Below are 16,509 nucleotides of genomic sequence, written 5' to 3' on the forward strand. Positions count from 1 at the left end.
TGGCATGCTCCGGCTAGTCCCGATGCGCTCCTGCATGCTCCTTGCACCCAGACTGAAGGGAAAGCCACCTGCAAACAAGACATTCATTTGCTCTGGGCCTGCTGGGGAGTATCCGTGCCCCTAGGCCCACGGCTGGGGACGGAGAGGTGTTTTCCAGGCCCTGTGCGCTCACTGCCAGCGAGTGGAGCCCGACGCAGAGGTGGGAAGCCCTGAGTGGGAGCAGCCAGCCGCAGCAGGGAGGCAGTTTGCTTGTGTCCCATTCTGTTACTATCACACAGGCTGAATTCCCGCCAAGGGGATGTAAAACACTGCAGAATGGGGCCTGTTGGGAAATATCGCTTTCATTTTCAGTACCACTGGCTCGATAACCTGCTGGAGGTTGCCCTGTGAATCGCAATGCGCAAGGGTGACAGGGCAGGTGCTAGGGAACAGGCTTACGATTCACCAGAGAGCCCAACTAACAGACCAATTCAGTCAATGCGTACCTATTTTATAGCATTAGTATTACTGTTCACGTTACTGCCCCCAAATAGCCGTTATAAGAACATAGTTCCAAAATGTAGTTAAGCTTTCCTCCTAGTTCGGGAGGGTTTTGCAATCAACCTTTGGCTCAGATTTGTAACTGCAACATTATCTAAGTGTTTACTTAGGCACAAAACAAAATTTGGTGCAAAGCAACAAAATATCTTCAACATACCATTCCTAGGGTAGTACCGAATTCTGGCTTAATCTGAAGTTACTTAAGGAAATGAGAGTCTGTCCTCAAATTCAACTGAGCTTTGAAACCTGAATACACGTGAAATTCGAGGAGAAAGGCTATGTGTTATGTCAGAGTTTTAGAATGAGAAAAATTCTCTTAGCTTCTTACATGGAGAAGAATTCCCTCTGGAGAGAAGCACAGTCAATAATCACTGCTCCCAGCGTGGGAATTGCATCATTTGAGGTAGTTTCTGTTGAAAAACTTGCTCATTTAATGTAAATTTTTCACTATAATTATGTAATTGATGCATTCTGAATTAACTGTCAAAGGAGGGGCACTGTTTTGGTTAGTAGTTATTTCCTCACAGTATTCTTATATGAGTAAGAGAGACAAAAGGGCTGTTGTTCTGTATTTTACTAGTCTCATAAGAGAATAGATCCCTGAACTTTTCCAATCAGATTTATAGAGCATATATCTATTTTTCTTCAGTAAGACAACAGGCACCTCAACGCACTTTTTGCAAAGGAGTATACTAGGATTTGTGGACATTCAGAAAGGTAGCACTGGAGTCATAAACCCAGAAAAACAACATACCTCCCACAATAATTCAACCAAGAATTGCTATTTCTGTGGTCACATGTGTTTTAGTGTGATGGACGAAAAGGATCCTGAAATAAATATATTCCCTTATATCCTTTGATGCTGGCAGGAATTTATACGGCCCATCTTACTTCCGTGCATTTTGTAGTCTGCATATGGCAAACCACCTAAAATTGCACCTGAAATGAAAGGCCCGGAATCGGATTCAGCAATGGGAACTGAACGTTTCCAAGAGTTTTTCTTTCTTTCCTCCTTCCATTTGGCCTTCTGGATCCCTCCAGCATCCCTCTTAGCCACGTTAAAGCACGCTGCACGTGTTAACAAACGTACGACCGCCTGCCTGCGAGGCCGAGGGAGCGGTACCCTCCAGGGGAGGAGGCACGCCGAGGAGCAGCGACTTGCCTCCTCCTGCTCCCCTTCCTCGCGGGAAGCGGGGCTCTGCGGCACGGTTCGAACACGCGGGTTTATTCACCCACCGCTTTGCGCCGTGCTGGCTGCACGCCCTGCGTCACCAGAGCAGGCCGGAGGGCTGGGCGGCACCGAGGGCTAAAGCTCGCCACGCTTCTTCACGCCTTCAGCTCCGCTTAGGAGAAGGTTTCCAGGCGACCTTTTTTACGCAGTCCCGGGGTGAGGGACAACACGGTTCCCCTTCCTGGCATCGCGCCGTCGCCAGCGGACAGAGGGGAACCCCCCTGGTCCGAGGCCATTCCCACAGGGAACGCCGGGCCATCCCCGCGCCCTCGGCCGGCCCCGCAGCCCGCCGCAGCGGCTCGGCGGCCCCCGGGCTCGGCCGGCAGCGGGGCCAGCCCGGCCGGGCGGGAGCGGGGGCCCGGCAAAGCGGGGGGCCTGGCCAAGCAGGGTGCCCCGCACCGCAGGGTGCCCGGCACGGCGGTCGTTGCGCTGTGAGGTCCGGGGAGCGGCGGGGCAGCCCGGGCAGAGGGGAGCCCGCGTCCCGGGAGCGAGGGGCAGCCCGTGCCGGTCGTGAGCAGGGCAGGATACGGGCACGGAGAGGAAAGGGAGCGGCGCTGCCCGCGGGCGCGAGCCGTGGCAGAGGGTGGCGGAGCCGCAGGCGCGTCCCCCCGTTTCCTCGCCCCTCCCCGGCGGGCCCGGCCGCCGAGGCCGGCTCCGGCGTGCCACACGGCTCGGCAGCGGGAAGGGAGCTCCCGCAGGGCCAGGCCGCGGCCGCCGGCCCCCGCTCGCCGGCCCTTCTCCACCAGAGCAGGGCAGGCGGAAAGGCGGCGCCCGCGCCGCGCAGCGCCCGCGGCCGCAGCGCCCCGCGGCGCCCAGCCTGCCGGGCGGCCGGGCCGCGGCAGCGGGCGAGCCACGCGCCTCCGCGGGGGCCCGGCCCGGCCCGGCGCCGCCGCGCCGCAGCCCGGCAGCCCGCCCGCCCGCCCGGCCCTGGCTCCCCGCGCGCCCCCCGCGCCCGCGGCCCCGCGCCGCCGGGAGGGGGCACTGCGGGCCCGCCCGCGGCCCCGCGCTCCCGCAGCCGCTCCCGGCCGCCGGCTGCGGAGCGGGAGCGGCTCCGCGGCGACCCGGCAGCGGTGCCGGGCGGGCACGGCTTACCGCCCTGGCTGCAGCAGCGCTGAAAGCGAGCGGAATGATTCATCAGAGCAAATTAAAAGCGAAGCACGAGACAGGCCGACAATAGGGATTGAATGCAGTGCGTGGTAGCAGCCTCCTCTGAAAAGCCCTCTCCCAGCTAAGCCGGTCGTGCTTGGCTCTCAGAGGGAGAATCCAATGTATTTGTTTCAGCGCGAGACTCCCCCAAAATATAGCGACTGATTCTTTCATCCCTGCCTCAGAATTGTTAAAAAAGGACAAAAGGCAAAAAGTGCTGAAAGTCAAGATGATCATTTTGAATTTCGGATGTTAGTCCATGGAAAACTCATACTCAGTGTATGATTATTAAAAGATTTAAGCCTGCAGTACAGAGATTTAATATATATACTGTGTTCTGTTAAAAGGTCTTTAATAGGCAGATTTTGAAATTAGCCAGGAGCTGGAAGGCTACTTAAGGATTTCAGTTTTTGCAGTTCCACATTAAAGGAGGTTATTTTTACAAGTGTGCAGAAGACCCGACCAAAACTCGGGCCAGGCCGTGCTAGGCACTGTAGCAGCACAGAGCAGGGGACAGTGGCTGTGCCGAAGAGCCTGCAGCCTGCGCGGCCACGCAGTGGGGCCGGGCAGCACAGCCGTGGCAAGGGCTCGCTGCGGAGGCTTCGGTGCCGGCTGAGATGCGCCCGGGGGTTTTGCCCGGCCGCAGCTTCCCCCCCGGAGGGCATGGGCCTGGCGGAGCTGACGGCTCTGAAGGCCAAGGACATTTCAGCGGCACCTTGCGCCTCTGCGGGGGCGGGTGCGTGCCTGTGCTGGGGGGCCGTGCGCCGAAAGGAAAGGGTGCGGGGAGGCTTGGCATCTCCGGCTGCCTGGGGTCACACGGCTGGGCTCCCGGCCGCACCACAGGAGTGCCATGCGGTTCTGTTCTCCCTTCACAAGAAACAGCAGAAAAGTGGGGTGAGAGATACTGCGTCTCCCCTTACGAAGTGCGGGCCAGCATCTCCACCGCTGCAGTCAGCTGCCAAGCCCCCAGATCCCACCGGGGCCAATGCAGAATTTCGGGTACAGCTCATGTGCCCCGTGGGCGTACCCACATTTTGCATGGGTTAAAATGGCTTGGGCAGGAAAACTGTTCTTGTGGGAAGTGAAAACAGGAGGGCATCTCAAAACACCGGACGGTTCTGCTACCTCTCCCAATCAGATGAATCGAGGGAGTTTGCAGAGCACCAGACAAGTATCACAACCTTGGGGAGCAGCCACATGCCTTAGGTGGAAGAGCTGTGAGGTGGGAAAAGGTGCTGGAGGTGGGGGGGCGGTTTTGGTCCCTCTGCATTTTGCCTTCTTTTTGTTTTAATCTCTTGATTCCTTTTGGGAGCTGCGCAAATGTCAAAGCACAGGTAGCTTGCCAAATCCTTGATTTACCGCCCCCCCCCTTTTTTCGTCTAACCCTTGCTCCTTCGCAGCTCCTCTTTCCCAGAGGCACCCTACGCGCGTCTGCAACCGTCTGAGCGCTGATTATTATTATTTGTTCCCGTCTCGATTTTGCACACAAGAAGGGGGGGGGGGCGGGGGCCGTGAGGAATTTCCCAAGACAGGAAAGAAAAAAAAGATCTGCAAGGAAGGGAGGGAAGAAAAAAGCGAGCGCGATCTGATCTCGCTCAGTCTCTCTTTACACCAGCGGGACAGAGAGGCTCTGTTCGGCACGGGAGATCACTCCCGGGGCCGCGCGGGAGGCGTGGTTTTCCCATGGCTGCCTCCCGGCCGCTGCACGCCCGCGGCGGGACGCGCCGCCCGGCGCAGGAAGCCGGGAGCACTTTGGCACGTGCTCCGGGGCGCGGCGGGCGGGCGGCGCGCGGGGCGGGGGGCGCGCGCCCGGCGTGGGCCGCGTCTCGGGGGCGGAGGCACGAGCGCGGCGGGCTGCGGCCCGCGCCGCCGCCGCCTGATTGACAGCGGGGGCGGCCGCCAGCCAATGGGCGGCGGCGCCGCCGGCAGCCCCCCGCCCATTGGCTGCCGGCCGGCCGCGGCCTCGCGTGCCGCGCCAGCTGCCTCCGCCGCCGCCGCAGCTGGCAGCAGCTGGCGCGGGGCGGGCGGCGGCCGCGGGGCCGCTGCTCCGCGGGGAGCCCGCCCGGCCGCCCGCCGGCGGGGCAGCCCGCAGCGCGCCCCGCGGCTCTCCGTGCGAGGCAGGGGCGTGCCGGAGTCGGGCGCTCAGCCCGTGTCAGTGTCCCACGCGCGGTGTGGTTAGCGGCGTGGCATGGGGCCGCCGCTGGGCGCCTCCGCTGCCCTGTGCCGGCCGCGCGGCCCTGGCGCGCCGGGGTCACGCCCGGGCTCTGCGCTCCGCGGGCTCCCAGTGCGCAGAGCGGGGCCGCAGGCACGCGGGGCAGCGGTTTCCCCGCGGGGCGGCAGCCCGCTGCCGAGCGCGCGGGGCCGCTCGGGGCGGGGCGCGGGGGGGCCCCCGCAGCAGGCCCCCGCGGGCTCTGCCCGACACCAGCGCGGCAGCCCCAGGCGGGCGGCCGAGGTATCTGCGGCGGGGGGGCTGCCGCGGCAAGGGGCCAGCCGGGGCGCCGGCCGGCGCGGGGGCAGGAGGCTGGGCGGGCGGCGGCGACGAGATGCCCCCGCTGCAGCGCGGGGCCGCCCGCCCCCCACGTGGCCGCCCGCTCCGCCGCGCCTCGCTTCGGGGAGCCCGGCGCGCGTGATGGACAGGCGGCGGAGGCGCTGGCCAATGGGGGCGCGGGCCGCGCGGCGGCCGGCGCCGGCGCCGGCGCCCATTGGCTGGCGGGAGTGTGGGAAAGAATGCGGCGGCGGTTTCACACGAATGGGGAGCCGCCGCCGGGTATAAAGGGCGGGGGGGCGCTGGCCACCGGCACTGCCGCCGCGGCGCGCGCCCGAGCACCCGCCGCACGCGCCGGCTCCCGCCCGCTGCCTCCCGGCTCGCGCCGCGCCTGCACTGGGGCGAGCGATGCCCGCCGACACGGGCATGGAGAAGCCGACCGCCTCGCCCATCGCGGGGGCGCCGGCCAGCGCCAGCCACACGCCGGACAAGCCGCGGAGCGCCAGCGAGCACCGCAAGGTAAATGGCGGGTGCCGGCCGGGGCGGAGCGGCGGCGGCGCTGGATGGCGGCGAGCCCGCGGCCGTGCTGAGGTCGGTGCCGGGGCCGGGGGGCCGGGGCGGGCCGCGCCGGGCCGGGCCGCGCAGTCACCGTGTGCGCTCTTCCCGCAGTCCTCCAAGCCCATCATGGAGAAGCGGCGCCGGGCGAGGATCAACGAGAGCCTGGGGCAGCTCAAAACGCTCATCCTGGACGCGCTGAAGAAGGATGTAAGTGGCGTCGGGGGCGGGGTGCGTGGTGGGGCGCCGGGGGCACGGTGGTCTCCCCGGGGGGGGGGTGCGTGGTGGGGCGCCGGGGGCACGGTGGTCTCCCCGGGGGGGGGGGTGCGTGGTGGGGCGCCGGGGGCACGGTGGTCTTCCATGGGGGGGGTGCCGGGGACAGGGTGGTCTCCCCGGGGGCGGGGGGGGTGCCGGGGACAGGGTGGTCTCCCCGGGGGGGTGGTGCCGGGGGCATGGTGAGGTGCTGGGGGCTGGCGGTGGGGCCCGGGCAGCAGCGCTGACGCGGTGGCCCCTGGCTGCCTGCCTCCCTGTGCAGAGCTCGCGGCACTCCAAGCTGGAGAAGGCGGACATCCTGGAGATGACGGTGAAGCACCTGCGGAACCTGCAGCGGGCGCAGATGACGGGTGAGCAGGGACCCCCGAGGGCGGCCCCGGTGCAGGGTGCCCCGGTGCGGGGCTCCGGGCCGGGGTCTCACCCCGTCCCTTCTTGCTTTCCAGCTGCGCTCAGCGCTGACCCCACTGTCCTCGGCAAGTACCGGGCTGGATTTAACGAGTGCATGAATGAGGTGACACGGTTCCTGTCCACCTGCGAAGGGGTGAACACTGATGTGCGCACCCGCCTCCTCAGCCACCTCTCTGCTTGCCTGGGCCAGATCGTGGCGATGAATTACCCGCCGCCCCCGCCAGCTGGCCAGCCTGCACATCTGGCACAGCCTCTGCACGTTCAGCTCCCCCCTGCTGCAGCTGGAGCAATGCCGGTGCCCTGCAAACTGAACCCCGCTGAAGCCCTGTCCCCCAAGGTCTACGGAGGCTTTCAGCTGGTCCCTGCTACCGACGGCCAGTTCGCTTTCCTCATCCCTAACCCAGCTTTTCCTCCGAACTCCGGACCGGTTATTCCCCTGTATGCCAACGCCAATGTCCCGGCGTCTGCGGGCAGCAACACGGCGGCCACCCCCTCAGCATCCCCCGTGCAGGGGTTGACGTCATTTGGGGGCAGCATTGTTCCGGCGTCCCAAGCGGGAAGTCCCGTCGGAGAGCGCAGCGAGTCGGTCTGGAGGCCTTGGTGACTTGCCTAAAGCAGCTCCCCCAAAAACTCTTCTGTTGGCTCCGTTGTATGGAGCCCATTATGTTTTTTTAAAGCAGATTTAAACAGAAAAGAAAGGCCTCATTATGAACAATCTATTTATTATTTTCAGAGGTTGGGATCTCAACTTGTATTTTTACTCCTTTAAAATGCCTTTATTTGAGATACTTTTTTTAAAAAAATAAATGAAAAATAGTTTTGTAACAAATATTCAAAGTATAATGCCAAAGTTGTTTGTATCCTGTTTGTGTGTGCGTGTGCCTGTGTTTAAACTCCCCCCCACCCCCAAAGTTGCAGGTGTTTAAATAAATTCTTTGAAATAGATATATCTATTTTTCTCCTTTCATTTAGTTGAGGGGAGAGTGGGCAAACCCCACAAACTAATAAGGTACAGCCTTCATGACCTTAGTTGGAAGGGACAGTGGGGGGGGGGGAGGGTTTTAAAAAGGGGGGGGGGGTGGCTGTGCTAAAACATCTCCTGAGAACTTTGTAAATGTAGTGTTGGTCCTCAAAAGAAAGGGTAACCATTAAATACATGCTCCTTGAATCTGAGATAAATAGGCTATTCTTGATAACCTGTTCAGGGAAAAGTTACTGAAATAATATCCCTCTTAAGATTTCATTCCTTACTACCTTTTCTTAAGGGTTGGGTGTGTGGGGGTGGTGTGTGCAAAAGTTACTATCTTGCCTAAAAAAGAGGCTAGAGAGTCCGTCCCTATTGTGAGGAGGGTAATTACAAGGTATAAAGGGTCTCATCGAGTATGCAGCGGGCTCTTTGGGAAGTTGGGAACCCTATTGAAATGCCTGGGAACTCAGAGCTGAGGGTTAATGTGTGTCTTTTTTTTCTCTCCACTCTCATTGACAGGGCCAGATAGACTCTGATACTCAATGCTGTTGTAAATTCAATTGCCTGGTCTCACAATGCCTACCTCATAAAAGAGAATAACTCAGGGTTGTGGCTTTTTCTTTTTTTTCTTCCCCCCCCCCCCCCCCCAAGTAAGCAAGGGAACTGAGGAAAAGACAGTTTTGCCACCCATTCTGATTCTCCCCCAGTACTTGAATCCTGGCCAAGTGGAAGCAATTGCAGTCTCTCACACACAGCATTAACCACTTCCAATTGTCACCAATTAATAAGGCCATGGTATGGAGAAAGACCATCAAGAGTGAATGCACAGTATGGAAGGGGAAGCTTTGTGTACTTTGCTCCAAATTTATGAGGTGGGGGTATCATGTAATCTTGGAGAGAAAAGCCAACAGATGATATGCATGCATGCTAAAGCCATGTCTAGAGGCATAATCCATCTTGGCTAGGCTTCCTTCATCCCTGAGTGTATGGGATCCCCATAGACAAAGGGGTATATTCATTCTCCTGACCCCCCCCACCCCAATCCTAGGGTTTTTCCTGGCAGTTGTGTTAGGCAGGTTGGGCCGTGGAGGGACCAGCAGTGTTTCAGCTCAGAGTGGCTTGACATTTGCAAAGGCACCAATTAATTCAACAGTCCCATCTTTTTAGAAGGTAAATGCAATTTCATATTTCAAGGTTTAATTCTATTAGCAATTAGGTTGCAGCTCCTATGAGAATATGGCAGTATATGTGTGTGTATGGGGCGGGGGGTGAAATAAGGCAGATTTTCCACTTCTGAAGGATTTTTTTTAACACGTTTATCAGATTTTGGCCAAGGTTAGAGACAGGCATGAGGGCTGCTTAGAGTGTGGTGCTGATCCAGACCAGTAATTCCTACACACCTAAGCGTGGGCAATCGATCAGTGATGAAAATCTTCACTCTCAGAATCAAAACTAGGTATCCATTTGAATCAGGAGATTCCCAGGAGGTTTTGTTATGCAATCACAGACATAAAATCATGTTACAGCGATTCTCTTCCAACCCCCACAGCCAGCTACTACCCCTCCTCTTCTGTCTGAAGAAGGCTTGGAAGAGCAGATGAAAGCCTGCCTGTCGCCTGTGTGTAACTGTATACCTCCCCAGGGCAGCACCATGTCTCTGGACTTGTCCCTCACTGCCCAGTCCCCTCCGCATCTACCCTAGATGTAGCAAATTTCTTTTATTGACAGGGTACCCAGGCCAAAAGGAAGACTGCCAAGCCCTACACTGCTGAGCTCATATGCTGGGAAAAACTCTTTTCTGAGTGGGTTTTGAACGATTGCACCCATGCAAACACGGCACACAGCATTGCATTCCTCTGGGGCTCTCTTCTCCCAGCGCAAGAGCAGTCAGTCACTACTGTGCCTCTTCAGTGCTACCCTGGAAAGCATACACGTAAGGGTACAACTGTCATGACAGCCTCCTTGCAAACACTGCAGTGAGGGAGCAAGGACCTAGTGGTCAGAGGACTACTTTTATGTCCAGCATTGCCACATGCTCTTTTTTGGCCTTGGGCAAGTCACAGATCTCTCTGTGCCTAGGTCCTGTGGAGACCTAGGTGGAGACGAGGTGAATGACATCAACAGATCTGCCTGATGGAATCTCAAAATCCTTCTGCAACAGGGGATGATGTCGCCCTTAACTCCAGTCCACTTCAGGAGACTTACAACTCAGATTCAACCACTGCTTCTGCCCTTCGGCTGCACCCAGATCCTACACTTCTGCAACAGGTTTTCCGGCTCTACCATTCTATTCCTCGATAATTGAGAGGCTGCCATTTTCCTCCTAGACTTTCCATGGAGCTATTTTTTTCATATCGTGGGATAACTGCTAAATTTGGTCTTATCCCTTTAAAGGTGCAGTAAAAAAGCAAAGTATGCTGCTGATGAAAGGTGAAAGTCCAAAGGAACGGACACAGTGCCAAAGCGATAATGGTTATGCAGAGTGCAGGCAGTCCATGGGTGTAATGGCATGATCTGGGTGTGGTGGAGCAAGGAGAGGTGGGAGAAGGACAGCAGTGAGATACAGTGAGGCTGAAACCCAGCTAGCCTGTGACGTCTTCTTCATCTGAACTTCACTGCAACGGTTCTACTGTGTTCCAAGCCATTTCTAGACCTGGCAGAAAGCTACCTGTTGCAGCACAGAATTTAGTTCCAGCTGTGAAACCTGGTCAACTTTTGAGCACTAGTTCAGCTATGTCTTTGCAACCCTACAGCTCTGACAGGCATGTCTGAAGAAGTTCAGTGCAAAGAGAGTCTCCAGCAAGGCCCCAGGCAAGAAGCAAAGCCCCTTTAACCTTCTTGGGCTGTCCCAATTCACCGGCCACCAGGGAACTGCTCAGAAAAAGCACCCTGAGTCTCCGGCTGAAGTCTTTTTTCCTCCCGGTCTCTGGTCCTGGTGCCTTTGCATTCCTCTGCTTACACGTTTCCAACAGAGGGAGTTTTCTTGTGTTACCCCCCTTGCCTGGTCTCTGCTCCCTGCCTCACGCAGCTGTTTTCTCACCCTCTGCTTCCCCTTACTACAGCCAAATCTCCCCTGCTGCTTCTTAGCTGGTTCCCCCCTCCCCCGGGAAGGGATGATTCGGCTCTAGCACAGGGCAGGCTGCGGCACCGAGAAAGAGCCGCTGCACTGGGGGCAGCCAGGGCACAAGGGACCCAGGGGACGGGGGTGGGAAGGGAACCGGCTTCCCCTCCCTTTCTGCGTCGGGGCTTGCAAAACACCGCTGGCCGCGCCCCAGCCTGTCGCCGGCGCGGGGGCTCGCTCGTCCTCCCGGCTATTTCCCCGCCGGCACAGCTGGACCCTTGCAGCCAGCGGCGCCGAGGGCGGGCGGCCCGGGGCGCCCGCAGGGCCCGGCGGGCAGCCCCCCGCCTCCTCCTCCTCCTCCTCCTCCCGCCGCGCCAGGCCGGGCGCGGGCGGCGGGGCGGCGGAGCGGCGGCCGGGGCGGGCGGCGGCTGCCCGGCAGCAGGCGCGGCGCGGCGCCGGCGGCCGGCGGCCCCGGCGGGGCGTGGGAAGGGCGCGCTCCCGGGCGGCGGGGGCGGCGGGCCGGGCGCGCCGCCAGCCGCCGGCCGCCGGCCCCGCCGCCAGCCGGCCCCGCGCCGCCCCCGCGCCGCCGCCGCCGGCAGCGCGCCCCGGGGCTGCCCGGCGGGCCCGGCCCGGCCGCCGGCCCCAGCCTCCGCCCGCGCCTGCGGCTCGCAGCCGCCTCTGGAAGGCAGCCGCGGGCCGGTGCGCGGGGCCGGCGGAGGCTGCCGGGGGTGAGGGGGGCGGAGGCTGGCCCCTGCGCCTCCCGAAGGAGGCCTTCGGGCTGGGGACCGCGCGGGGAAGGCACCGCGAGCACCTTAAGTGAGGAGGGCGAACGCCGCCGGGTCGAAGCAGGCCGCCTCGTCCTTTCAGATCGTTCGTCCCAAAGACCCTTTGAGGAGAGCGAGCGGTTCCTCTGGCTCGATGGAGGCAGCCAGATTTACTCAGGCTGTTAACTTGATTAATTGAAATGAAGTTCCTCTAGAGAATCGGCGTGTTCTTTGAGGTCAGGGTCACAACACTGAGACGCTTAATCAGATCTTTCCATTTAGCCCCTCTTAGGCAGGCTGGAATGCAGGCTCTTTCAAAGCGAGGCAGTTGGCGCCAAATTTCTGCTCTGCTATCTTGCCTCTTCCATTACGTTTAACCAGCATATCCATCATTATGAAATAAAACCCAAATCTACAAATCCAGCTCAGGTGATCTTTCTGCAACCAGTGCCAGTCAGAGAAAAAAAAAAAAAGAAAGAAAGAAAGAAAGAAAGAAAGAAAGAAAGAAAGAAAGAAAGAAAGAAAGAAAGAGAAAGAAAGAAAACCACCCAAAACCTCAGTCTAAGTTTGATGTTGCTCTTGGTTTATAAAGCAAAGCAGAATGGTGAGGAAAGGGTAACTGTCACTGTTAAGTCAGTCCTTTCCAACAAAGGAGGCAGATGTTTGTGTGTGGATAAAAAATTCCTGTATCCAGCTGCAGCATTTTTCTAGAGAAGGTGGAGGAGGTTATTATAAGGTTACCCAGCACTATTGTTAAAGAAAGGGTTTTGTCATTGCAGTTCAAAAGCCCATCATATTACAGGGACAAATCACTCCTGTAGTGATATGGAATGGCTCTTATGCAATACACAAGCCTGATCCCACACACGTTAAAAGCACTGAAAACTTGTCTATTGTATAACTGATTGTCCAGAAGTTAGCAAGATACATTAGCATACACATTTCTGTGGACCCCTTCTGTTCCTATCTCAGTCCATGTAAGCAGAATGATGTTTTTTACATCTGTGCATATTTAGCGAAAATAATCTAGTTGTTCCTGTTTCCTTATTCTGCCGAACAATGTGGGGATAGTATCTCCATTTCACTGTATATCAAGTTTTTTATAATTTCTGTGGCAAGATTAGAATTGCAATATGAGAGCATTGCATCTTTAGGCAAAGCTCCATATTAAGCAATTAAGAAACCCCATACATCTTGGTAATACTAAATGGGGAGGGAGTTCCCCTAAAAAACCAAAACCCTTTCGTATTCACTAATCAGTTTCAAATTCATAAAGTTCTAGACAACAACCACAAAGTTTAGTCTATATAGCAGACACCCATGAGATGTGGATGTTTATCAGTCACAACCAGGCTTTGCAAAAATAAGTAGGACTTTAAGGACATCTAATTGCAAGAATTGCTGAGTTTTGCTCTTTAAAAATCAACCTCTTTAAGGCATCTTATACTCAACAACCACTGAAAAAGTGCCAGTCCTTGAAAAGGTACCAGTCCTCGGGAGGATTTTTGTAAGCCTTGGCAGTCTATTTTTTAGCAAGTCCAATCCCACTAGACTGCTCCGCCAGCAAGAGAGCACCCCACACCTCTGCAAGCTTGGCCTACCCCACTGGGTTGAGCAGTCACCAGGAGAGAAGTGACAAAACTCCTGGCACCTCCATGAGTGTTTCAGACAGAAAAGGCTATTTTACCGCCTTACAGTAATCCAGCTCAGGATTTGGCAAAGTGGCTAGCACAGAAAAGTATATAAACATCCATTCTACAGTAACCGTCTACTAATAAGTACCCTGTTGTTCACACTTTTTTTGCATAGTAAAAGATCTACAGTACATCCATGGTTTATTCCTTACTGCATCAGATGATAGCAAACAACTCACGTCTGTCTTTGCACTTACTTTTATTTCCTGATTTGTCAGCAGACACAACTCGGGCATGAGCCATCCTTCTCTTTACAAACTAGGCCTTTTTGGCTACTTGCAGGCGCATATACATCTGGATGTATATGTTGTCCATGCAGAGGTGAGCAGTCTTTCTGCCTATATGAACAGTGGAATTTTTCTGAGGCAAATATTTGTAAACAGGCTTGTTTACAAAGAAGAGAAAGATTGCAAGGCCAAAACATAAAAATAGACTGTAGCAGATGGAAAGAAGGCATGAGGATACATGTTGGTTTAACAAAGGCCTAAGACAGGGTCTCTTAGCAGCCCGTGTTTTTTTGACAGCCTTTGGGTGTTAAAGAAGCTGACAAATAGTGAGTGCAGAGGGTCTGCTACCAATTCCCCATGCCTTATGGAGAGGCAGGGGCAGGTGAGGAATTTTTGAACAGCATGGGTGGGATGGTGTGAAGGCAAAAGCTTTCCCGAGACATCTAAAATCAATTAGCAGCATTTAGAAGCTATATTTAACCTCAGCTTCTGAAAGCAGGCAGATCTTGGTTTATAGTTTTCTCATTAAGGCTGTTTACACATCTATACACATCTAGAGATTTTGTCATCCCCTCCCCCCCCCCCCAAAAAAAAAAAAAAAAAACCTGGAGGGGATAAAGCAAGTACGAAGCATTTTGCTAACAAAGGGCAATTGCTAGGGCACAGATTTTCTTCGGGAAAACACAGAAGCAGCAATTTGGAGAGACTAGATTAGATTCTGATCTTGTGGTTGATACTGGGGGGACAATTCAAGAATTATACCAAATTTCCACCTTCTGTATATGAGACACAAAATAAAGTCCTGACCCACTGTGATGCATTAATTTTCTTACAGTATTTTTCACAAGAACAGCAGTGAAAGCCATAGCGGCCCACCCAGAGCTAGTCTGAGTAAGCACATTTTGCTTCCTTGCTATTCCACTTCCATGTCCCTCGTGACCTTCTTCCCTCACTGCTCCTAAAATGCTGTCTGCCGTGATTCGATACTAAACCGATGCCATGTAGGACCTATAGAAGGCTGCAGAGAGGGATGAGCTAGCTGAGCTTTGTAAGGCCTCCTCCTGTAGCTTCCAGTCCCTCTGCATCCTAAGTCCTAGGGCAAGAGGCGAAGGAGTGAGAAGGTGAAACAAATCCAGACATTAATAACAAGGGCACTGACATGTATCATTGTTGCCGTTACTTACATGCGGTATGTTAACACCAACTTAAGACTCCAGCCAAAGAATAGGACCCTGCTCTGCAAGACACTGTAACGCGCAGAGAAGTTAGAGAGGATGTGGAGAATGATCACAGCCAGCAAGTTACTTTTTTTAGCGTGCCTGGCTTTGCGAATGGCTTTTCCCACTGTAAGTCCAAATGGGAATTATCTTTCCATCACCAATGACCGGCAAAAGCTCCATTGCTTCTTTTATATAGCAGCTTTGGAAATACAACAGCACCAAACCATACATGAAAGCTATGCTATTTAAGATTCAAATCAACTGAGACACATCTATTGCCTGTTTATTTTTAGTGGGGACCAAAGTGCAGTGACCTGGTTGTAAGGAGGGTAAATTCGTCTGCCCTGAAGCAATTTAACTTCATTGCAAAGAGCAAGCTGTTAGAAACGACCTCGGCTGGTGATTGTTTCACCTACCAATGTGACCTGCGCTGCACACTTCACTGTCTTCCCCCCTCCTGCCAAAGTGGACTATCATTTAGTACCAGTGTGTTTACAAGTGTTGAAGCAACCTGGCCCCTGGCTAGAGGAGAACCGAAGCTGGCTGTGTCCCTTGCACACACGTGATGCTGGAAACACAAGGTCAGCCCACTAACAGGAGACACAGCTACATCCTTTAGAATTTTTTCATCTTTCCTATTGCCGTTCGCTTACTGCTGTTAAAATAGCTGACAACATGTGTTAATATAAGGCAAGGTAATGTAAGTTTGCTGAAAACGGAGGTCTGCTCTCAGAGGAATATAACTCAATCCCACTGCTATGGATCTTCACTCACAAAGATGCTTCCCGCAGCAAGGAGGGTACTTGGTTAAAAATAGGCAGCCCAGAAAGCCCACAAGTAGAAAGGTTTCCTTTTGTAACTTCTTTCCCTAAATGTGGCCTTTGAGGAACAGGACTTCAAATGGCTCAGCCTGGAGGCACAAACGCAGAGCACTACTTAGCGCATCATAGAGCTGTGATATGCACACACAAAGAGGCTGTCTCCTGGCAGTAAACAGTGGCACCTCAGCTGCTCCAAGGGCCAGTCCATGTTATCTGTGTGTGCTCTTGGCCCACACTATGTCGGTGTCATCAGTGAAATTTGCCCTGTGGCTTCTGCATTGTGAGAGACCACAGACAGATGTGTAGTATGGAGAAGCAGCACACTGTAAACTCATACTCCTCCTGGTAATTTGTGCACACATCCCTATCCAGAGTTAACAGGGCATGACAGAAATACCTGCACTGCTGTCAGGATGTGGGTTTGCAGCCTGTGTGAATACCTGTGGGTTAGATTTAATCTAACCAGCAGTAGTGCAGCAGGTCTGGGATCCTGGGTGCTGCACTCCTGCAAACATATTCCCCAAGAACCAGAGTACTACATACTCTTGAGGTCATGCTGGCCAGTTCCCTAAAAATGCATTAGATGGGAGCTGGGTCATTTGAACAGAAAGGGCAGCGATGAAACAAATCCAGTTTTCTAGATGTGAATTGCTGTTTGGAGCTTGTCTGGTCTAGGGCCAGATATCAGTGACATTAGCCCCATCCTTAGTGAGATGCAAGGTCTGTGGATGGACACAGATCAGTGTCTGCCTTGGGATGGATAACTCTGCTTTCAGCAGTGAAACTGGCAGCTCACTTTTTTATGTCTAATGGTTCATGTGGAGGCTACATGGTAGAAAAGATCCAGTCTTACTGAATTACAGATTGTGGTTTTCAAGATGGATTCTGCCCAAGATAAATCGAGCTCTTGTATCTTAACTTTCATCCTAAATGCTCTCAAGACTGTGGGATTCTCTTCGAGCTCTAAGGTTTCAGCTGCTCTTGCAGGGAATTCTCAGAGGACCAGTTGGAGAGGCGTTATGCCATGCTGCCAGAGAACTGATTTCCCACATCAGCTGATTTGTCATTAAGAGCAAAGCTCTCAGGTGAGACAAGTGCAGAGTCTTACTACTCTAGA

At 55.2% G+C, this 16,509-nt stretch overlaps 1 protein-coding gene across 2 annotated transcripts; it reads left to right on the forward strand.

Moving 5' to 3' along the window:
• Window positions 1-5,704: 5,704 nt before the first annotated feature.
• HES4 (hes family bHLH transcription factor 4) lies at window positions 5,705-7,583 on the forward strand. Of its 2 annotated transcripts, none has more exons than XM_064525511.1 (4): window positions 5,705-5,993; window positions 6,072-6,167; window positions 6,493-6,580; window positions 6,674-7,583. In XM_064525511.1, exons 1-4 carry the CDS (start codon window positions 5,811-5,813, stop codon window positions 7,240-7,242), a joined length of 936 nt encoding a protein of 311 aa, XP_064381581.1. In that variant the 5' UTR covers window positions 5,705-5,810; the 3' UTR covers window positions 7,243-7,583. The 2 variants fall into 2 exon arrangements, with proteins under 2 accessions (XP_064381581.1, XP_064381582.1); XM_064525512.1 differs by having other exon boundaries at window positions 5,705-5,921.
• Window positions 7,584-16,509: the final 8,926 nt, after the last annotated feature.

The sequence above is a fragment of the Dromaius novaehollandiae genome, chromosome 24, assembly GCF_036370855.1.
Source record: "Dromaius novaehollandiae isolate bDroNov1 chromosome 24, bDroNov1.hap1, whole genome shotgun sequence".
Lineage (NCBI taxonomy): Eukaryota > Metazoa > Chordata > Aves > Casuariiformes > Dromaiidae > Dromaius > Dromaius novaehollandiae.

What these genes read in the sequence shown, in the direction of transcription:
- HES4 (XM_064525511.1), top strand. Translation starts at nt 5,811, where the DNA reads ATGCCCGCCGACACGGGCATGGAGAAGCCGACCGCCTCGCCCATCGCG. An exon ending in TGGACGCGCTGAAGAAGGAT is followed by an intron (nt 6,168 to 6,492) that starts GTAAGTGGCGTC and finishes CTCCCTGTGCAG; the next exon opens with AGCTCGCGGCACTCCAAGCT. An exon ending in GCAGCGGGCGCAGATGACGG is followed by an intron (nt 6,581 to 6,673) that starts GTGAGCAGGGAC and finishes CTTGCTTTCCAG; the next exon opens with CTGCGCTCAGCGCTGACCCC.